Raw genomic sequence first — 22683 nt, 5'->3', positions numbered from 1 at the left:
GGTGCCAGGACCAGGTGGCAGGACTGGAGGTGGTGAGAAGTGGTCCTGTGCAGGAGTCCCGGAAACACCACTAGCTTGAGTTCTCAGGTAGGGAGGAAGTGAGAGTGAGGAATGGAGCCAGGATCCCAGGTTCTGGCTTGAACAGCTGAGATGGAGTGACAGGGGAGCAGAGTTAACTGACCATCAGGTGCGGGCTTTGGGCCGAGTCGTTTGCAGTCGTCTCCCATCTGACACCCGCTGGAGACGCAGAGCGGGTTGCTGGCTATGGGTCTGGAACTCAGAGAAGCTGTTCGCTCTGGAAATACAAACCTGGGGCTTACAGCCATGTAGATGACATTTAAAGACACGAAGCTGGATGAGATCATTAAGGCAGAAGGTGTAGGTCGAAAGAAGAGGCCAGGACCCCTGACTGTAAAATGAACCGATGACACCTCCACCCACGGGGCTCTCGCGAGGTGTCACGTGAACGCACCCAGCAAGCGCTGGAACCAGGCAGAGAATCGGGGCGGCCCTGGGGGCGGGGCCTCCGGGGGCGGGGTCAGAAGGGGCGGGGCCGGGGGACCGGGCGGCCGCTCCGGGCCGGAGGGCGGCCGGGGCGGTGACGTCACCGCATGACTGGGTTTTTATGAATGAAAGGAATCCTGTGAGTGAGTAATTCCGGGAAGCTCGCCTTACAACTCCGCGCGGCCTCGGCCCCCTGCGCCGCCCGCCCCACAACAAAACTCTGCGCGGCGCTCCCGGGCGCCCGGTTCAGAGCGACCGGCGGCTCAGAGCGGAGGGGAGACGGGCCAGAGCGCGGGCCGGGACAGCGGCCGGGACAGCGGCCGGGACAGCGGAGAGACGCGCGCGTGCGAGCGCGCCGGGCCAGGCGGGCCCAGAGGCGGGTGAGGAACGCGGGGCCAGGAGGACGGTGCGCGGGAACCCGAAGCGGCAGGGTTTCCGCGCCCCGGGACGCGCCTGAGGTGGGCGCCCGGGCCCGATCCGTCGGGGCTCCAGGGGCTCCGTCACCCATCGGACGGCCAGGGGCGGGGAGAGGGAAGCGGCCGTCCCGGGGACGCCGAGACGGGGCCGAGGCCAGCTCGGCGGAGTGGGGGTGGAGACGGGGCCCCTTCCCGGGGAGCGGGCGTGGAGGCGGCGGCGCCGGGGAGGAAGGGGCAGCGCAGGCTGGCGATCTCCGCGTCCGCCCGGCGGGGGCGGGGGCGCTGTGCTCCTACGTGACTCGGTGGGAACAGGCCCTGGCCCGGCGCCCGCGGGCGGTGCGTGCGCGGTTTGTTTACGTCCGAGGGCAGGCGGGCGGGCGGGCGTGTGTTCCCTGGCGGGCGGCCTGGGTGTCCTGCCCCGAGCGTGCGTGCGCGGTGTACCTCGGGGGGCGTGTGTGCGTGTGTTGTGCTGTGTTGCGCGTGTGTGCCTGTGTATGCGTGTCCGCGCGCGCGCTCCCTGGGGCCTGTACACCAGCAGTGTGTACCTCGGAGAGGGCGTGCCCTGGGCTGTCCACAGTGGTAAACGCGGAACCAGGACCCGAGCGAAGGAAACGGACCCCTGCTTCTTCACGCCGGGTGTGGGAATTCTGGCCCCGGCCGCCCGAGTCCTACTACCCAGGGCTGTCCGGCCCCCCGCGCTCCTCGGAGTTTCCCAGGGCCTCCACCACGTGACCCCAGTGTTTGTCCCCGCCCAGAGCCGGCGCCTGCAGCCACAGGGTGGGGCAAGATATCAAAGACCTCACCCAGCTGAGCTAGAAGTGAGGGGTGTGAGCCACTCCCTGCTTGGCACCCTAGTGGATCTGGTAACAAAGTGAGTTGGAGCCCGGGTTCTTGTCCCCAGATTTTGGGGCTCCTTGGGGAGGGAAGACCCAACATGCTCTTGTTCCTCCCCAGGGTTGCCCATCTCCTCAGTCCCATGAGAACAGGAAGGGCCAGAAAACCGACTGCAAAGGTCGGGGCAGGGAGAGGACCCCAGGCTTTCTCGCTAGTCCGGGTTCTGGAGGTTGTACCTACTAGGTCGCGGAGGATGGGGCAGAGCTGGTTTCCCCTTCCTGGTAGCTTCAGTTCACGAGTGGGACTAGTGAGGCTAGACTGACCTACAGCTGGACACGGGAAGCTAGCTGAGGCTCTGAACCAGAGGTGAGTCCTCACCCTTGGCCAGGCAGGGTCAGCAGGCAGTGGGGACAAGCTTCTGACTGCAGGAAGGGTTAATGAGTGAGGGGTGGGGTCTGACCTAGCTGCCACCTACCCACTCACCCAATAACCCTGCAGAAAGCACCTGTTTAGCGTGGCAGCCTGCAGGATGGGCTGGGAGTAGAGATTCCTTGGTCTTAATTCACCTTCCCCCTCCACCCACCCACAGGTCTACAGAATCATGGGAGGGAGGCAGTCGAGCTTGCCAGGGTGAGGAACCAATGGTCTTTTGACTTAGGATCTTTGAACCCTGGTGAGCTCTGCTACAGCAACCAGGACCTTCAATGTCCCCATCTGCCACTGGAACTAGGTAACAGCCAGGGTGGCAGGATGGTGGGTAGGAGGGGGAAGCTCTGGAAGTCTCTGCAGACAGCATATTTTCCAGGGGAACTGTGGAAGAGAAAGCAGAGCCGACAGTGGACCCTCAGCTTGAGGGTACCCAAGAGTAGGTGGGGTTTGAGTCAGGGGGGTTGGGCCAGGAGTATAGGAACCAGCCAGGCCCACTCTCAAAGCTGGGCAGGAAACATTCCAAAGTAGGGCCAGGGGTCAGGGGATGAGGGGAAGCAGCTGGCTGACTCACTCCCAGATGGAAAGTTAGCAGAGAGGTTTAACCTCCCATTCAATCACCCCTGGGCCCTACATTGCCGTTGGGCCCTGTCCTGGACCAGATGCCAGGGATGATTTGAACAGACCAGATCCAGAGACTGCCCTCTGGGAGCGTACAGCTGAGCAGGGGGCATAGAGTTGAAAAAAGATCCACAGAAGTAGATGCAAAACACAGCTGAGATGGATGATGTGAGGGAGAAGTGACTGTGGTTTGAAACTGCGTAACAGCGCTCTGACTTAGCCAGGGCAATCAAGGAAGGCTTCCCTGGGGAGGTGACTAGTGAGCTGAGTCTGATAGAGTGGTGGTTGTCTGTGAAGCCCTTGAAGGCAGGACTGTGATTCATTTTAGGGTGTCCAGGGCCCAGCCTGGAACACAGTAGGTGCTTCTTGGATGTCTGCTGATTGAATGAATGAGCCCTGGGTCCCTGTCCTTGAAGAGCTCCACAACACATGGAGAAAAAGGCCTGGGAACCCCAGAGAAACAGGAAGCTGGGGCTGGGGTGGGGCTGGAGGAATCTTGAAGCAGTCTCCCAAAAGCGAGTAGATCCTTCAGGGCTCAGGAGACTTCCTCCCTCACGCACACAGGCACGCACTGCCCAGCTGTCCCTTTGGGAAACATTCAGGGATAGCAGAATTTGCTGTCTGTTCATTCGTTTGCATGTCCTGGGAGAGAGTGGACAGGGACATGGCTGAGGCCTGAGGGCCCTACTGTGTGGGCTCGCGGGAGGCTGGCATTGCAGGGCTTGGAAATGGGCCAAGCCTGAGCAGGCTTGTGGGTTTGTGTCAGTACTGATTCCTCTGACAGCTCTTGGGGCAGCATCAATAGTACGGATTGGAGATGGAGGGTAAGACAAGAGGCTGGTGAGCAGGCAGCTGTGGGCATGGTCCAGATGAAAGAGGAAGTGGTCTGTGGCTGCGCAGGTGGAGAAGAGGGCTAGTCTGAAAGACTGGTAGTTTGTGTCTCATATCTCCGCCTCCAGGAAGCCTTCACTGCTTTCCTTTCTCTACCTCCATTCTACTGGTGGTCTTGGAACTCTGGGCCAGTACCTGAAACTCTAAACTCGGAGATAGTCATTGCTGGAAGGTACCTTAGACTTGGAGGAGGTTTGGCATGTAGGGAAAACTGAGGCCCAGAGAGAGGGAGTGCCGTACCTGAAGCCACACAGCAAGTATGAGTGGGTGCCAGAACTGGGGCTGGAACCCCAGGCCGTTTCGTCCCTGCAGTACTTGCTTCTCCCAGCCTTGCTTGCCTTCCAGCAGGGAGGAGGTTCCAGCAGAGCTGGCTGCCAAGACCCAGGAAAACACATTTTTTCCCTCTGTCCTCACAGAGCAAGCAAAATGGCTCGGCAGCCAGAGAGGAGCCCATGCCAGTGGGTGGGCCTTCTACAGGGTGTCTCTGGAGTGGACTGGTGGGGCCAGGGAGGGGGACGTTGCAGGGTCGTGGCTGCTGACTGGACAAGGCAGTTGTCAGTCCCCCAAGAGTCACCTTACTCCTTATGTCTCCAGAAGACGGCAGGAACCTGCAGACCCTGGAGCTCAGCTCTGCTGGCTTCCAAGGGAAGAAGGGAGGAAGCCAGGGAGAGGTGGTGGTGGCCGGCATAGAAGAGAGGGGACCCCTGGGTTCCAGTCCACCGCTGCCACCAAACAGCGGCTTCCTTGCCTCAGCTGCAGAACAGGGGATCTGATCAGCTGCTATTTCTCAGGCCTGAGGTCAGCCAGGTTGGCAAAGGGAAAGGACCCAGGCCCCTTGGCAGCCCCTGGCCTGGGGTTGGCGGCGGAAAGCCTGAGGTTACTGGAAAGTTCTCCCTTCTTGTGACTTTCCCCCTGTGATTGCCTGACTCTGCTGAGCTGGGACATTCCTGGGCAAACGTGGGTGCCTCGGCTGACATCCAGGATGTGGTTGAGGGGGCTGAGGCTGGCACAGGAGAGAGTGGAGGAGTGGGGGAAGAGCAGGTTCAAATCCTCCTTAGCGCCTGAGGGTACTTAGAATCACAGCCAGCTGCCGCTATTGTCAAGAGTAGGGAATGGCTGATGGTTCCATCTCTTGGGCCTGCTCTGGAGGCAGTGTTGAGAAGGATTCTGAGGCTGTGTCCAGGTTTACGAGGGAACAGTGCTGCCCTGAGGAAGACCCAGGGGCTGTGCCCTGCCTCGCTGGGAACCAGCGCTTTGGTGGATAGCGATGTGTCTGCTGCTTGTGGATAGTGGCGTGATGGTGACATGAGGTAATCTTTCTTGCCGAAGCCTCTTATTTTTTTTTTTTTTTGAGATGGAGTCTCACTCTTGTCTCCCCGGTTGGAGAGTAGTGGCACTATCTCAGCTCACTACAACCTATGCCTCCTGGGTTCAAGAAATTCTCTGCCTCAGCCTCTCAAGTAGCTGGGATTACAGGCACCCGCCACCACACCCAACTAATTTTTGTATTTTTAATAGAGACAGGGTTTCACCATGTTGACCAGGCTGGTCTTGAACTCCTGACCTCATGATCCACTGCCTCAGCCTCCCAAAGTGCTGGGATTACAGGCTGGAGTGCAGTGGCTTGTTCTTGGCTCACTGAAACCTCCGCCTCCCGGGTTTAAGCGATTCTCCTGACTCAGCTTCCCAAGTAGCTGGGACTATAGGTGAGCCCCACCAGGGAGGTAACGGTGTGAAGGGACCAGGTTTCATTCACACCTGTTGTGTGACTTCGGGCAAGTGATGTCCCTCTCTGGGTCTCCACCTCCCCTTGGGTAAAGTGAGGAGGCAGGACCTGATGGCCTCTAAGAGCTTTTCCTGCAGTTCCCTGGGTGGCCCTGCTGGCTGGGAGATGCTGAATCAGAGTGAGACCCCAGTGCTGGCTACAGGCCTGACCCCTCCTGGACAGACAGCAATTCTAACCTCCCAGGTGCTCACTGACCTCTGCAGTTTATACCACTTGATTCCACCAAAACCCTGCGAGGCAGGTATTGTTCTGATCCTACAGATGGGAAAGTGGATACCCAGAGAGGTGGAGTGGTTCACCCTGGGTCACACAGCCTGAGAAAACAGAGATGAGACTTAAACCCAAGCTTGACTCCCAATCCACTGCACCTTCGCCTGTTTCCCAAACCCTGCCTTTGCGGGGTCAGGTGGCTGGGATTCCCTCTGCTGTCTTCCCATTCTCCTAGCATCCGGACTGTCTCTGCCAACCGGCACAAGGAAGCAGCTAGAGAGGAGGAAGAATTAGAGACATTAGAGACAGGGCCAGGAGTCTCTGAACTACGCTTCGGCCTGGAACTTGGTTTGAACACTGACAAGCTGGGTGACGGCATCAGAGAGACAGCAAGGACATACAACCCATTACACACAGGGGTGGGGGGGTGCCTAACAGGTCGTAGGGTCAGGGAGAGCTTCCTGGAGGAGGAGAGGTCTACACCCAGGGCAGAAGGATGAGTAGGAGTCTGCCAGACAAAGTAGAGGGGAGCGACGGGAGAGAAATGTCACGGGGTGGGAGGTGGCTCAGAAGCAAGAAGGCGCGGGTGGGAGGAAGTGAAAGAAATTCTGCGTGGCTGGAGCGCATATGGGAGGTGGCGGTGGTGGGAAGTGAGCCTGGGGCTGGACAAGCAGGGCCTGGAGTGCCATGAGGGTGGGTCTGGACTCTGACCTCAGGATAGTAGGAAACCATGGAAAGTGTTGCTTGTTTGTTTGTTTTTGAGGCAGAGTCTCGCTCTGTTTCTCAGGCTGCAGTGCAGTGGCGCGGATCTCGGCTCACTGCAACCTCTGCCTCCAGGGTTCAAGTGATTCTCCTGCCTCAGCCTCCTAGCACCTGTAGTTGGGACTACAGGTGTGTGCTACCACACCAGGCTATTTTTTTTTTTTTTTTTTTTTTTTGTATTTTTAGTAGAGACAGGGTTTCACCATGTTAGCCAGGATGGTCTCAATCTCCTGATCTTGTGATCTGCCTGCTTCGGCCTCCCGAAGTGCTGGGATTACAGGTGTGAGCCACTGCGCCTGGCCACCATGGAAGGTTTTCTTTTTTTTTTTTTTTTTTTTTTTTGAGACGGAGTTTCGCTCTTGTTACCCAGGCTGGAGTGCAATGGCGCGATCTCGGCTCACCGCAACCTCCGCCTCCTGGGTTCAGGCAATTCTCCTGCCTCAGCCTCCTGAGTAGCTGGGATTACAGGCACGCGCCACCATGCCCAGCTAATTTTTTGTATTTTTAGTAGAGACGGGGTTTCACCATGTTGACCAGGTTGGTCTCGATCTCTCGACCTTGTGATCCACCCGCCTCGGCCTCCCAAAGTGCTGGGATTACAGGCTTGAGCCACCGCGCCCGGCCCATGGAAGGTTTTCATCTGGTTGGTGGCATGGTCAAATTCACATCGTGCAAAGATTTGTCCAGCTGCTGTGTGGGGATGAGCTGAGGCAGCAGGAGGCTGCTGGGGCCTCCACAGGTGTAGGTAGGGTGGTGAGGGTGACCATTTAAGAGGCCTGCATTGGGTCAGGCGCAGTGGCTCACACCTGTAATCCCAGCACTTTTTTTTTTTTTTTTTTGAGACGGAGTTTCGCTCTTGTTACCCAGGCTGGAGTGCAATGGCTCGATCTCGGCTCACCGCAACCTCCGCCTCCTGGGCTCAGGCAATTCTCCTGCCTCAGCCTCCTGAGTAGCTGGGATTACAGGCATGCACCACCATGCCCAGCTAACTTTTTGTATTTTTAGTAGAGACGGGGTTTCACCTTGTTGACCAGGATGGTCTCGATCTCTCGACCTCGTGATCCACCCGCCTCGGCCTCCCAAAGTGCTGGGATTACAGGCTTGAGCCACCGCGCCCGGCCTAATCCCAGCACTTTGAGAGGCTGAGGTGGGTGAGTCACCTGAGATTAGGAGTTCGAGATCAGCCTGACCAATATGGTGAAACCTCGTCTCTAGTAAAAATACAAAAATTAGCCGGACATGGTGGCGGGCGCCTGTAGTCCCAGCTACTCAGGCGGCTAAGGCAGGAGAATCGCTTGAACCCCAGAGGTAGAGGTTGCAGTGAGCCAAGATTGTGCCACTGCACTCCAGCCTGGGTGACAGAGCAAGACTCCATCTCAAAAAAAAAAAAAAAAAAAAGCCTGCATTGAAGGGCAGGATCAGTGAGGCTGGCATATAAACATCTCCAGGTAGTATCTGAAAGGTCAGGGTAGGTAGCAGATCTCAGGACTTTTCCAGGTAGGACGGGAGTACACAGAGGCCCCCCAAGGAGAGCTAGGTGGGCAGCCAGGGCCTGAGCCCCCTAGGATCTGGAGGGCTGGGCAGGGAAACTGAGGCCAGAGCCCAGGCTAAGCTGGCATGTTCAGCAGTGGGGGTTGCAGCTCACAGGTCACCCCATGAGGTGGGCTGTCTCCCCATCTTCACCACAGAGTCACACAGGGGTCTAGAACTGCTTGGGTGCTGACTTGGCACTCTGGGTCCACTCAGCTACCCCCAGAGAAGCCTGGGTGACTTCTGAGACTCCCCTGCTTAAGGGCTATGATGGCTGCTCCTGTCCGGGGATCACTTCAAGCCCTAACTTCCTCCTCCTGTCCCACTCCTTCCTTCCTTTTGAGCTGCTAGACCCCTGTGTGGGCTGGGAGGGCTGGGGAGTTTCCTGAGAAGCCCTGGACTGTCCCCACCTCAGCCTGAGTCACACTGAGAGCTCAGCAATGATTCCTTGAGCATCTGCGAGGTGCCAGGCGCTGTTTTAGGCACCAGGGAAGCCATGGTGGGTGAATGAGGTACAAGCTCTGTCCTCATGGAACTGGAGCTGGCATTTTTTTTTTTTTTGAGACAGAGTCTTGCGCTGTCACCCAGGCTGGCATGCAGTGGCATGATCTCAGCTCACTGCAGCCTCCTCCTGGGTTCAAACAATTTCCTGCCTCACCTCCCAAATAGCTGGGATTACAGGCGCCCACCACCACACCTGGCTAAGTTTTGTGTTTTTAATAGAGATGGGGTTTCACCATCTTGGCCAGGTTGGTCTTGAACTCCTGAGCTCGTGATCCACCCACCTTGGCCTCTTAAAGTGTTGGGATTACAGGCGGGAGCCACCACATCTGGCCAGGAGTTGGCATTCTAATCAGGAGGCTGGGAGGGACAGACACTGAACCATATATGTGACACCCACCATATATGTGAGTGATGATAATTACACATGGGGAAACCAGAGGTGGGGAAGGGACATGGTGGGGGGCAGGGGAGAGAGAGAGAGAGAGAGAGATTGTGAATTCTAAATTGAGTGAACATGAGATCCCAGCAGAGGCCAGGAAGGGTGGCTCACACCTATAATCCCAACACTTTGGGAGGCAAAAGTGGGCAGATCGTTTGAGCACAGGAGTTCAAGACCAGCCTGGGCAACATGATGAAACTCTGTCTGTATAAAAAAATACAAAAATTGGCCAGGCATGGTGGCATGCACCTATAGTTCCAGCTACTAGGGAGGCTGAGGTACGAGGATCACTTGAGCCTGGGAGGTTGAGGCTGCAATGAGCTGTGATCATGCCACTGTACTCCAGCCTGCAACAGAGTGAGTGAGACACTGTCGCCAAAACAAAAGAAAAGAAACAAACAAAAAGCAGCAGAGGGACCAGCCAGTGCAAAGGCCCCGGAGAGAAGTGTGCATCCTGTGCACTGAGCAACGGTTGGTGTGGCTGGGGCAGAGGGAGCACAGGGGAGCCAAGCGGGGCTGAGGTCGGAGAGGGGATGCTGGGGGCACTTTTTGCAGCACTTTGTGGGCCATGGTGACGATTCTGGCTTTACTCCAATGAGCTGTGGGAGGGTCCTGAGAGAGCCATGATGTGAACTGACTTAGCACAGCTTCCCTGTGTCACCCAGGGGGAAAGTGAGGCACAGAAAGCTTCACTGACCTACCAGAACCCCACAACTAGTGAGTGAGACCACCCCCATGAGGCCCCAGGTGTTTCCGGCACTGAGGTCATTGTACTTTCCATTTCTCCGCATTGTCCCCAAGACACACCCCAGTGCTGCCAGAATGTGTCAGGGGCTGAGCTGACCTGTGAGGTCAGCCTGCAGACCGCTCAAGGAACCAGGAGCTAGACCCAGGCTTTTGCCCCCTGCTGTCCACCAAACTGGATAACACTCATTCTGATACGGCACGTGTTTACAGGATGCTACAGCTCAGGTCGAAACGAATCTTCCTTTGTTTTCTTTTTACTTTTTTTTTTTTTTTTTGAGATGGAGTCTCAACCTCTGTCACCCAGGCTCCCAGGCTGGAGTGCAATAGCGCGATCTCGGCTCACTGCAACCTCCACCTCCCGGGTTCAAGCAATTGTTCTACCTCAGCCTCTTGAGTAGCTGGGACTAGAGGCGTGCACAACCATGCCTGGCTAATTTTTCTATTTTGGTAGAGACAGGGTTTCGCCATGTTGGCCAGGCTGGTCTTGAACTCCTGGCCTCAGGTGATCCGCCTGCCTCAGCTTCCCAAAGTATTGGAATTACAGGCGTGAGCCACCACTCCCGGCCTGTCTTCCTTAGATTTCCTTGGCTTCTTATCACTGCCCCTTCACCTTGGAGACTATCAGAGGAGAAAACTCAGGTTCACAAGGAATGGCGGAGCAGATCCAATCAGCTAGGGACAGAGAGGACTGCTGCTGTAAAGGGACCGTTGGGAGATGGTCCCCTTCTCCAGCCCAGAGCGATGACCACTGACCCCTGGAATGTACCCTCCATGAGTTTTATTCACCTTTGTCTCCCCATTGCCAAGTACATGTTTGGCAAAGAGTAGCTGCTCAATAAATAGTTGTTGAAGCATGTGACTTGTCAGGCTTGTAGAAGGAGGGATTAGGAGGTGAGAGGGCCTCACTGGTCTGGGGCTGGCTGTCCCATCTGCCTGGGGCATACTGAGTTAGTGCTGGGCAGCCCCCAGGTAGTTGGGGAAGCTTTCCCAAAACACAGGTCTAGATGAAGGAGGCCTGGGGAGGAGGGGACTGGCTGATATTGAATCTTATGGGGTGCCCGACGGACTTTGTGAAAAGGCATTTACTGGTGCACATATGCTGTGTCTACTTTTCTGTATGTGGGTTATACTTTAAGAAAACTTCCGAAAAATTAAGATGGGAGTGTTGGCTCATGCCTGTGGTCCCAGCACTTTGGGAGGCTGAGGCGGGAGGATCATGAGGTCAGGAGATCGAGACCATCCTGGCTTACACAGTGAAACCCTGTCTCTATTAAAAATGCAAAAAATTAGCTGGACGTGATGGCACACACCTGTAGTCCCAGCTACTCAGGAGGCTGAGGCAGAAGAATTGCTTGAACCTGGGAGGCGGAGATTACAGTGAGCTGAGATCATGCCACTGCACTGCAGCCTGGGTGACAGAGCAAGACTTTGTCTCAAAAGAAAAAGAAAAAAAAAGAGAGATCCAAGATGGCTGATCACTAGCAGCTCGGGATTGTAGCTCCCAGTGAAAGCGCAAAGAAGGAGAGGACGCCACACCTTCACATGAATTCTTGTTGCGTACGCACCAGGAGATTCCCAGCGGAGGAGCCCCACGGGTTGCCAGCGCGACTCTTGTGACTGGCGAGGCGGTTTTGCCGGCGCCTCGGAGCGTTGGTTCTTGGTGCAGAGTCAGAAAAGCACCATCAATCTTAACGCCGCTGATTTAGTCGGCACAGTGGGTTGCTCAGATTTCGGCGCTGAGAATCAATAAGTTGGACGTCCACTCAGAAACCCAATTACAAAGATGGTAATTATAAAGACCACATGGATAAATCTACAACGAAGGGAAGAAAACAGCCAAAAAAGGCTGAGAATACCCAAGATCAGAACGCCTCTCCCTCAGCAGGGGATCACAGTTCCTCATCAGCAACGAAACAAGGCTTGATGGAGAACGAGTGTGTTCCAATTACAGAAGCAGGCTTCAAAATGTGGATAATAAGAAACTTCTCTGAATTAAAAGAACTTGTTCTAACACAATCCAGAGAAACTAAGAACTTTGAAAAAAGGTTTGACGAAACGTTAACAAGAATACACAATTTAGAGAGGAATATAAGTGAATTGATGGAGTTGAAAAACACAATACAAGAACTACGTGAAGTATGCACAAGTTTTAACAGCCGAATTGATCAAGCAAAAGAAAGGATATCAGAGGTCGAAGACCAACTCAATGAAATAAAACAAGAAGACAAGATTAGAGAAAAAAGGATAAAAAGGAACGAGCAAAGTCTCCAAGAAATATGGGACTATGTGAAAAGACCTAATCTACGCTTGATAGGTGTACCCGAATGTGAGGAAGAGAATGAATCCAAGCTGGAAAATACGCTTCAGGACATTATTCAGGAAAATTTTCCCAACCTAGTAAGGCAGGATAATATTCAACTCCAGGTAATACAGAGAACACCACAAAGATACTCCTCCAGAAGAGCAACTCCAAGGCACATAATCGTCAGATTCACCCGGGTTGAAATGAAGGAGAAAATACTAAGGGCAGCCAAAGAGAAAGGTCAGGTTACCCACAAAGGGAAGCCTATCAGACTTGCAGCAGATCTCTCAGCAGAAACCCTACAAGCCAGAAGAGAGTGGGGACCAATATTCAACATCCTTAAAGAAAAGAACTTTCAACCCAGAATTTCACATCCAGCCAAGCTAAGCTTCATAAGTGAAGGAAAAGTAAAGTTTTTTGTGAACAAGCAAGCACTCAGAGATTTCATCACCACCAGGCCTGCTTTACAAGAGCTTCTGAAAGAACCACTACACATAGAAAGGAACAAACAGTATCAGCCTTTCTAAAAAATACCAAAAAGAGCATCAATATAATGAAGAATTTACATCAACTAATGGACAAAATAGCCAGCTAAAATTAAATGGCAGTATTAAACTCACATATATCATTGTTAATTCTAAATTTAAATTGACTAAATCCCCCAATCCAAAGACAGACAGACAATTTAGATAAAAAACTAAAACCCATCAGTATGCTGCATCCAGACCCATCTCACATTCAAGGATACACAAAGACTCAAAACAAGGGATGGAGAAAGATTTACCAACCAACCAGAGAGCTAAAATAAATAAATAAAAAGCAGAAGTTACAATTTTTGCCTCTGATAAAATAGTTGTTAAAGCAACAAAGATCAAAAGAAGCAAAGAAGGACATTATATAATGATAAAAGGATCAATGCAACAACAAGAAGAGCTAAAGGTCCTAAATATGTACGCACCCCAATACAGGAATACCCAGACATATAAGACTAATAAAGAGACTTAGACTCCCACACAATAATAGTCGGAGACTTCAACATTAATATTAGACAGATCAATGAGACAGAAAATTAACAACGATATCCAGGACTTGAACTCAGATCTGGAACAAGTAAACGTAATTAACATTTATAGAACTCTCCACTTTAAATATACAAAATATACACTCTTATCAGTACCACATCATATCAACTTAGAAGTTTAAACGAAATGTTGGTTGGCTCCTTGTTTGTTATTCTCTTCCCTCATTTAAAAAAAAAAAAAAGAAAAAAAAAGAAAAGTTCTGAAAAATTGGCCAGCCACAGTGGCTCACACCTGTAATCCCAGCACTTTGAGAGGCCGAGACAGATGGATCACCTGAGGTCAGGAGTTTGAGACCAGCCTGGGCAACATGGCAAAACCCCATCTCTACTATAAGTACAAAAAATTAGCCAGGTGTGGTGGCATGAGCCTGTAATCCTAGCTACTCGGGAGGCTGAAGCAGGAGAATCACTTCAACCCAGGAGGCGGAGGTCACAGTGAGCCGAGATGGAGCCACTGCGCTCCAGCCTGGGCAACAGAGTGAGACTCTGTCTCAAAAAAAAGAAGACGACGACCTCTGGAGGAGGTGACATTGGCCAAAGGCCTAAATGATGACGAGTCACTATGGAGAGATAGAACAGTAGAGAGAACAGCATGTGCACAAGTCCGGAGGCTGGAATGAGCCTTTAGGAGGCCACTGTGGCTGCAGCAATGTGGAGGGAGGAAGGTGGTAGGTATGAATCAGTTCTAAGAGAGCAGGGGCCTTGAATGCCAACGGAGTGAGTTTGGATTTTATTCTAAATGAGAAAACAAAAACAAAACAAAGTGACTTTGGCCTCCTTTCTACTCTAGGTCTGCAGCCCGGAGGGCACCTCCTGCAAACATGTCTGTGGATCCCTTATCCAGCAAAGCTCTGAAGGTGAGGAGGCAGCCTCTGTCAACCCAGGGAAGCCCTCCCTCCCTGCCTCTGCAGAGCTCCTCATCCCAGCTTCCTCTTCTTTCCTGGAATCCCCTGGGTGGCTGAGCAGGCATCAAGCCTTCATGATGCCAAAGGGGTGGCCACAGCCACAGATTGGGACGAGGAGGCCTGGGCTCTGGTCACAGGCTGCGTGTCCCTGGGGTAGGTCACTTCCCTCTCCAGGCCTCCCTCTCCATCTTGTCAATGTCCCCCGGGGCATTCAAAGGTGGTTTCCGGGCTGGGTTTCTCTGGCTGAGTCTAGAGCTTGGCGCTAGGTTAGAATCCAAGCTGAGCCCCGGGATGGCCTCCTTTTGGGTTTTCCTATGCTAGTTTGGCCCGGTTTTCCCTTTCCTGATTCCTGCTACCCTTTGGGGTTTGGAATCAAGTCCAGCCACCACCTCGGCGGCTAAGGCGGTGAAGGAGGAACGCTGGGGGTGGAGGGGCGGGGGGGCCGTCCCCAGTCCCTGGGCCTGAGTTTCCCTTTACCTGCAGATCAAGCGCGAGCTGAGCGAGAACACGCCGCACCTGTCGGACGAGGCGCTGATGGGGCTGTCGGTGCGCGAGCTGAACCGGCACCTGCGCGGGCTCTCGGCGGAGGAGGTGACACGGCTCAAGCAGCGGCGCCGCACACTGAAAAACCGCGGCTATGCCGCCAGCTGCCGCGTGAAGCGCGTGTGCCAGAAGGAGGAGCTGCAGAAGCAGAAGTCAGAGCTGGAGCGCGAGGTAGACAAGCTGGCACGAGAGAACGCCGCCATGCGCCTGGAGCTCGACGCGTTGCGCGGCAAGTGCGAGGCGCTGCAGGGCTTCGCGCGCTCGGTGGCCGCCGCCCGGGGGACCGCCACGCTCGTGGCGCCGGCCAGCGTCATCACTATCGTTAAGTCCAACCCGGGATCGGGGTCTGGCCCCGCCCCCGGTCCGGACCCCGTTCCCGGCCCGGCCTCCTGCTCCTAGTGCCTGCCCCCTCCACCTCCCCAGCCACGCCCCTCCCCCCCAGCTCCCTCCCCAAAGTGCCTGAGCGCCGGCTCTGTGCCCAGGTCCCATTTCTCTGTAGCACTGGCCCCTTGGGGCACACACATTCCCTCCCTGGGCCCTGTCTTCCTCTTGCAGCCCCCCAAAACTGGGACCGAATGGCTCTGGGAAGGGGAACTTCGGTAGGTTGGGGATGGGGCAGAGCTCGGGATCTGGGATCGCCCTTGGCTGAAAGTTTAGCCTTTTTAAATTGAGAGGATACGGAGCGGAGCCGGCTTAGAGAACAGCTGTTGGGGGAGAAAAGGGCACCCCGTATCTTGGAAACTGCTCTGGCTGTGCCAGTATGCCCTCCAAACCCTCCCAGGATTCCGAGCTAGATTTGGCTGTCTGTGACTTGTGGGGCCGTCCTGGTGAGAAATTACACCGAAGAGATGCCCCCACCTCTGCTTTGGGCCTGGCCTTCCAAAACTAAGAGCGTGGGTAGGAAGGCTAGTGAAACCCAGTTCGCAGATGGCCCGAGGTCATGTATCACTTAGCGATTGTGCCGGGACCAAAACTTGGGTTTCCTTACTGCTGCCCTAAGATTCCAGCCATGGTTTTAAGGGGGACAGAGGACAGGGGCTCAGAAAGGTGATGGGAGGGCCTCCCTGGCCTGGGAGACCTCTCTCTGCAAGAGAGGGGGAGAGAAGCAGAGGGAGAGAGAAGGTGACAGGGATGGAAGAGTGGGAAGGAGCTGGCCTGGCTCAGCCCTAGCCTGTCCCTGCAGCCAGGATGTCCTGGGGCTGGCCAGACAGAGTAAAGGAGCCATGGACTGCTGTGGCAAGTGGGGAGGCAAGAAGACAGACCCTGCAGTCCGATTACAGCCTGGAGTGGGGTCCTTAGAATAAGGGTCCCAGCTTGACCCGTCAGTGCCCACTGTGGGGTAGGGGCTGACCCCTGCCTTTGACTGTCACTCTCCTGGGAACCCCAGCCTTAGTCCCTCCCTCCCTCCCATACTGTCCACACTGCCCCTCCCCACTGTTTATTTATTGCACGGATCTAAGTTATTCTCCCCAGCCAGAGCCTGAGCTCCTGCTCCCTGGGAAAAGTGGCATATGAGCTGGACTTTATATTTTATATCTGCAATAAATCACATTTTATCTTATATTTAGGGAAAGCCGGATAGCAGCCAAAAAAAAAAAAAAAAAATGTTTAAGCCGGGCTTGGTGGCTCATGCCTGTAATTCCAGCACCTTGGGAGGCCAAGGAGGGTGGATCGCTTGAGTTCAGGAGTCTGAGACCAGCATGGACAACATGGTGAAACCCTGCCTCTACAAAAAATACAAAAATTAGCTGGGCGTGGCAGCTCACGTCTGTAGTCCCAGCCACTTGGGAGGCTGAGGCAGGAGGATCGCTTAAGAAGGCAGAGGTAGTAGTGAGCTAAGATCGCACCACTGCACTCCAGCCTGGACAACACAGCAAAACCCTGTCTCAAAAAAAAAAAAAAAAAAAAAAAAAAAAAAAAAAAGTTAAAAAAAAAAAATTGCCCGGCTCCTAGAATTTATTTATTTCCCGACTTACAGCAAGCGAGTTATCGCCTTCTGTATTTTGTAGACTTTCTAAATAAAGTCTAATTCCTTTTCCACAGAGAATAAGTGTGTGTCCTGGGCTTTTTGTTGGGAGGGGTGTCTAAGATGGAGTTCTGCTTTCAACCCCTTGGGGCCTCTGGTGGTGGGAGGCCAGTGCCCATCTCCAGCTGTTGCACAGGGCATGAGGTGGGGTGGAGGCGGCAACAGAGAACAGTGGTGCCGAAACTTCGATGCTTCCTTTTTGGTTGCTTAGAGCCCAGGAGCTGCTAGGGACGACAAAGCCATGATCATGATGAAATTTAGGGCTAGATTCTGGCTGAGCATGGTGGCTCACAACCTGTAGTTCCAGCACTTTGGGAGACTGAAGCAAGAGGATCATTTGAGACCAGGAGTCCAGGACCAACCTGGGCAACATAGTAAGACCCCATCTCTCCAAAAACATAATTAGCCACGTGTGGTGGTACACGTGTCTGTTGTTCCAGCTACTGGAGAAGCTGAGATGGGAGGATCACTTGAGGCCAGGAGTCTGAGACCAGCCTGGGCAACATAGCAAGACCCCCATCTCTACAAAAAATTAAAAAATAAGAAAACAGTCCAGGCGAGCTGGCTCACACCTGTAATCCTAGCACTTTGGGAGGCCGAGGCAGGCGGATCATTTGAGGTCAGGAGTTTGAGAACAGCCTGATCAACATGGTGAAACCCTGTCTCTATTAAAAATACAAAAATAATTAGCTGAATATGGTGGCACATGTTTGTAGTCCCAGCTACTCAGGAGGCTGAGGCAGGAGGATTGCTTGAACCTGGGAAGCAGAGCAACCTCTACTCGGGAGGCAGCAAGCCAAGATCACGCCACTGAACTCCAGTCTGGGTGACAGAGCAAGACTCCATCTCTAAAACAAAATAAGAAAACAATTAGCCAGGCATGTTGGTGTAATTGAGCCCAGGAGCCCAAGGCTTCGATGAGCTATGACTGTACCACTGTGCATGCCAGCTGACAGAGTCCCTGTCTCAAAAGAAAGAAGTTTGCTGGGCGCAGTGGCTCACACCTGTAATCCCAGCACTTTGGGAAGCTGAGGTGGGTGGATCACCTGAGGTCAGGAGTTCAAGACCAGCCTGGCTAACATGGTGAAACCCCATCTCTATTAAAAATACAAAAATCAGCCGTTGTCTGGTGGCATGTGCCTGTAGTCCCAGCTACTTGGGAGGCTGAGGCAGGAGAATCGCTTGAACCCAGGAGGCGGAGGTTGCAGTGAGCCGAGATCACGCCAATGCACTCCAGCCTGGGTGACAAAGGGAGACTTCAAAAAAAAAAGAAAGAAAGAAATTTAGGGTTAAATTCCCTGGACATCCCTTTAGTGAGCAGACAGTCCCACCCAGAGAGGAAGAAAAAAAAAAAAAAAATTTCGGAGTAATCTTTCCAGCACTTTCACACTGAGGTCTGACTTTCTACAGCAAGTAGAAACTACCTTCCCCATGTTTTGGAAGACCCAGGGAGGCAAGGAGAGTCGCTTTCCCAGCCCCTATCTGCAGGCCTAAACCATCACCGTGTGTCTTGTCCTAGCCCTCAAACTAACTAATTTGAACCCAATCTGCCAGCCCTTCTGGGGCACCCTGAAGGAGGAGTGAAGTGTATCGTGGTCTGTGTGTCACGGCAACTGGGGTTTGAATCCAGGTGTCTTGTCTTTCTCTCTTTTTTCTTTCTGACAGACTCTTACTCCGTCACCAGGCTGGAGTGCAATGGTGTAATCTCAGCTCACTGCAACTTCCGCCTCCCAGGTTCAAGCAATTCCCCTGCCTCTGCCTCCTGAGTAGCTGGGACTACAGGCTCGTGCCACCAAGTCCGGCTAAATTTTTGTATTTTAGTAGAGAGGGCGTTTCACTATGTTGGCCAGGATGGTCTCCATCTCCTGACCTTATGATCTGCCTGCCTCAGCCTCCCAAAGTGCTGGGATTGAAAGTGTGAGCCACCGCACCCAGCCTAGATGTCTTTACTTAGCCGTGGGATCTTTGGTACTTAGTTTCTTACAGCCTCAGTTTACCCATCTGTAAAATGAAGGTGCTATGGGGCATAGGCATGAAAAACCCTGGGGGCCTGTGGGGCTGTGAGTTTTAACACTCAGAACACACATTTACGGTGGCACAGGCCTAGGTGACGCCAACTGTGTGGCTGGGTATGGGGCCGGCAGGGCCAGGGACCAGTTGGGTGAAAGTGCAGGATTTGAGTCCGGGAAAGGGCCAAATCGCATAGTGTCAGCCTTATCCACGGGGCTGTCTCCCTTTCTCAGGTTGGGGCTTGGTGCTTTCCCTGCCAAGCCTGTGACCCTGAAATGCTGAGCTCAGGCCTTCGGGAAGGGCAGCAGGAAGCTGCGGGAGGACTCAGGCTATTTACCTCCCTCTGGAGGCTGACGGGAATTCCCCCACCCACACTGCATTCCTGAGTGCTCCCGTCAGCAGCAGGCTAGGCCCGGAGAGGGCATGCGGTACCGGAGAGGCCAGGCACTGTGCCCACGGCCAGCAGCCCCCTGCCCCAGGCTCCCCAGCCAGAGGACAGTCCCAGGGAGGCAGGAAGATCGTCTGGAAGGGGAATCCCAGGAAATCCTGGGAGATGCCTGCAGGAGCCGGGCTGCTGGCGTGTGGGCCCCATCGACTTGACTGATCAAACAGGAAAGGAGCATCAGCCGCCTGTGCCAAGCTGTCCTGGGGTGGCAGCTGGCTAGGGGTTGGGGAGACCCTTTGTCCAAGGGGGGCCTGGGCCTTGACCTCAGTCCCTGTCAATCCAAATCCCCATCACTTAGAGGTTACACAGGAAGGAGAGGGTTTCCTAAGCCACCCCTGCCCAAAGCCACTCCACCCACCCCAAACCCTAGACAGGGGGCAGGGTAGAGGAAGGAAAAACCTCACCCACAGGCAGAGATTTCAATACAATATATATTATCTCATATATATATTTCTTCCTCACTTTATTTGCTCACTTCTGTCACGCATTTAAAATGTCACAGAGACCAAAATAGAGTGGCTTTCTGGTGGATCTCATGGCAGTCATACAACGAGATACAAAACTAGGGGACTCTGTCTTCTCATACATCATACAATTAATTTTTCAAGTATTTTTTATGTACAAAGAGCTACTCTATCTGGAAAGAAAATTTTAAAAAAAAAAAAAAAAGACAAGGTAGGTTATGCATCCTAGGAAGGAGGGAATGGAGCGGTCGGGCACATGTTCCCATCCCCATGTCCCCAGGGACCGCTGATCCCCTGCCACCGAGCTCTCCTCATCCCTACCCTCCATGAGGACAGCAACACTGGGGCAGACGAAGACCAAGGGAGTGAGAGTCAGCAGCACTTTGGCCTGGAGGGAGAAGGGAAGCCGCCTTGGAGAGACAGCTCGGTGAGAGCGGACGGTGGGGCAGGGCCGGGGCTGTCCCTCAGCCTGTGTCTGCACCCACCCTCCCGGGCAGCTTGGGGCCAACTGGTCAGGGCCCCCCAGATGGAGGGGGAGAGTTGGCGGCCAGCATCCACATGCAAACCTCTGCCACGAAGGAAGGAAGGAGGCCAGGAAGACGGCCGGGCCCTGACTCTCCTCACAGATGGCAGGAAGGGAGCCTGTTCATTCCCGGAAGGACCAGAAGAATCCCCAGTGAACACGGGCAGGGTCCTTCTCCCTCACCCTACTGGCCTCTCGAGGCGACTGTGGCCAAAACCCAGGGATAATCTGGGTTTTAAATGCCAGGACAGGAGGCTCTTCCCAAGTCAGGAGCTGGTATAAGCCCAGCTTGCTGGGGGCTCCGGCTCCGGAGGCCCCAGGTCTAGAGGTGTGGAGGGGAGAGGAGCTTGGTGGTCCTGACCACTCTTGAGGCCTGTCCGAGGGTTCTGCCCAGCACTGCAGGACCCGGTGAGCGCTAACAGCTGAACTAGGAGCCCCAGGGAGCGTGTGGGACAGACAGGGAGCCAGGGAAGGGCGCTTTCATATGTGACTAAGGCACAGAAGAGATGGGCCAGGGGCCGGATGGGGCAGAACACCAGGCCCTGTGTGGATGGGGGCCCCGGAGGGAAGTCTGGGGTCACTCCCCCCACCTCCCAGTTCCCCACCGTGCAGCCACCCCTTCCGGCCTCTCTGCCGCACTACCTTCCTCCGGAAGCTGGTCTGAAACGAGGAGACTCAGATCTTTCCCCTGAAACAAGAGGGAGAAGCCCCAGGGAGAGACCAGAACCCAGCATCAGCCTGGGAAGGAGGGCTGGGAGCCCCTGACCTCTGGAGCAGCCAGGAAACAAGGGCTCTGCCCAAAACTCTCAAGGACCCAAGTGAGCCAGTGGTGCTCACTGTGGGCTGTCCTTGGTAGGCCAGGGGGAAGGAACCTGAGGCAGACAGAGGTGTGGCCACGACGAGTGGGGACACCCAGGGGCCTCTGCTTCAACAGAAGCGGTGCCCAGAAGCCCCTGAATGCCCTTCCTGGGTGAGGCCTGTTTCTCCTGGTGTCTGGCTCGGATCCTTGCAGCATGCCAGGGAGGCCTGGGTCAGGAGGGGAGGACCATAGAACGGCCACATCCCCGCTCCCGCCCGGGATGAAGTGACTCTAGCACTGGACAAAGGTGGATGGGAAGGGAAGCAGGCGGGAAGAGCCCAGGGCAGACAGAGTATTGCACGGTGTGGGGGAACCAAGGTTTGCCGACCTCAGCCTGAGACTCTTACGGGGAGGAGGGGCTAGAAGGCTGCAGCTGCTGGTCCACACACAAGCAATGGGGCCTGGGTGTGGCTGGTCCTGCGGTGCCCCCAGCACAGAATGAGCAGCAGGGACCTGAGCCTTGCTCCCAGTGTCCTCTGCCCTCGCCCGGGCAGTGCAGGGTGGGCCAGGTATAAATATTCCTGAAGGCCCGTGGATGAGCCTGGCTGTCCCCCATTCCTCTGGAAGCGACGTGTGTGTTTCTGGTCCAATAAATAAAGGGCGGCATGAGCGCTGTGCCAACTGACTTCTGGCCTGGTGGTGAGGCTGGAGGGGGGCACAGCCTGACCGTGGCTACGGCCCGGCACTTCCGCCACCGCAGCCTGCACCTAGAACTCATCGTCAGAGCTGAGCAGCAGAGTCTTCTCGTTGTCTCGGGCACCACTGAGGCTGTGAGATCGGGAGAGGCCATGGGCACCACCACGCCAGGTGGGCCCGGGCTCCAGGGTGGACTGCTGCGTGTACTGCTGGTAGGCAGGGGAGAAGTTGTGGATGGCGTCCTGCACAATGTCGTGCGGGTTCATGGTCTCCTTGAGGCTGCTGGAGATGCTCTTCATGGGGGCGCAGCGGCCTGCCGGGCAGGAGGCGGGAGGGGCGGGTGAGGAGGCTGGGGCGGTGAGAGGGAGGTGGCTCAGCCCCTGCCGGGGATCCTGGGATAGAACCCCCTAACCCAAAGCTGCGGCCTTCAAACACCCCTTCTGGGATGGAGAATGGGGTCCACGATATGAGAAGGGGCAGGGAAAAAATAGACTCCTTTGGCTGGGGAGCCCCCAGGGGAGCTCAGGTATGAAGAGGAGCAGACATAAACCCCCACTGGGAGCTGGGCCGGCTAGGCTAGGAGCAGGGACCCGGGCAGGAGACTGGCAAGCTGTGGGCAGTGAGCCTGGAATGCCCCAGAGAGGCCAGGGCAGGCTCAGCACCAACAAGTCAAGGCGTGTGGGGCCAGAGGGCCTAGGGCCTGGAAGCCAGGGGTACCCAGTTCCACAGGTGCCAGGTGAGTCCCCCTCCACCTGGGCAGTGCTGTGCTCCTTCCACTCTGGGGAGTGGGTCAGGGGCTGGCCCCATCAGGACCAGGCTGGCCTGCACCCCCAGGGGAGCAGATGTGACTCACTGGCTCCCTCTAAGAGGGTTTCCTCCTCATCTTCTCTCATGTATCCTCCCTGTCCCACCAGCTCCGATGGGAAAAGTGGCCCAGGCCGCAAAACCTAGATGTAAGGGATGAGCCCAACTCTGGAACCCAGGATTCCTGACTCAGCTTGTGAGCCCTTGGAAACATTGTGAAATGCCCCTATATCCCGTGAACCAGCACAGTGCCCCCAGAATAGGGCGGGGCATGTTCCAGCAAGAGAGACCAGGATGGAAGCAGGCAAGCTCTACAGAGGATGGCCCTGGGTGCTCCCACCCAGGGGTGCTGGTGGAGAGGAGGACACAGAGAAAGAGCTACAGAGAGAGGTGTGCCAGTGACAGTGACCAGAAC

General features: G+C 55.0%; 2 protein-coding genes and 1 pseudogene across 10 annotated transcripts in view; 1 reads left to right on the top strand and 2 right to left on the bottom strand.

The window, feature by feature from the left end:
• Window positions 1-608: 608 nt before the first annotated feature.
• Window positions 609-19656, top strand: MAFF (MAF bZIP transcription factor F). 2 transcript variants are annotated; one of them, XM_039463024.2, is made up of 3 exons: window positions 609-884; window positions 13844-13910; window positions 14442-19656. In XM_039463024.2, the coding sequence occupies exons 2-3, from the start codon at window positions 13875-13877 to the stop codon at window positions 14898-14900; spliced, it is 495 nt and encodes a 164-aa protein (XP_039318958.1). In that variant the 5' UTR covers window positions 609-884; window positions 13844-13874; the 3' UTR covers window positions 14901-19656. The 2 variants fall into 2 exon arrangements, with proteins under 2 accessions (XP_039318958.1, XP_010341780.2); XM_010343478.3 differs by lacking the exon at window positions 609-884 and having other exon boundaries at window positions 7318-13910.
• On the bottom strand, window positions 19429-21384 carry LOC141582567 (uncharacterized; annotated as a pseudogene).
• TMEM184B (transmembrane protein 184B) overlaps window positions 21308-22683 on the bottom strand; it is a 53351-nt gene continuing 51975 nt past the window's right edge. For 4 of the 8 annotated variants that reach the window (XM_074390997.1, XM_074391001.1, XM_074390998.1 and 1 more), the window contains one exon: window positions 21308-21813. In XM_074390997.1, the coding sequence (XP_074247098.1) occupies window positions 21536-21813 (278 nt within the window). In that variant the 3' untranslated portion in view covers window positions 21308-21535. The remainder of the gene's footprint in view (window positions 21814-22683) is intronic. The other 4 variants (XM_074390999.1, XM_074391000.1, XM_039463018.2 and 1 more) reach the window with 1 other exon arrangement.

The sequence above is a fragment of the Saimiri boliviensis genome, chromosome 21 (genome assembly GCF_048565385.1).
Source record: "Saimiri boliviensis isolate mSaiBol1 chromosome 21, mSaiBol1.pri, whole genome shotgun sequence".
NCBI classification, from domain to species: domain Eukaryota; kingdom Metazoa; phylum Chordata; class Mammalia; order Primates; family Cebidae; genus Saimiri; species Saimiri boliviensis.
The sequence above is the reverse complement of the archived record's forward strand: the minus strand, read 5'-3'. Positions and strand labels throughout refer to the sequence as shown.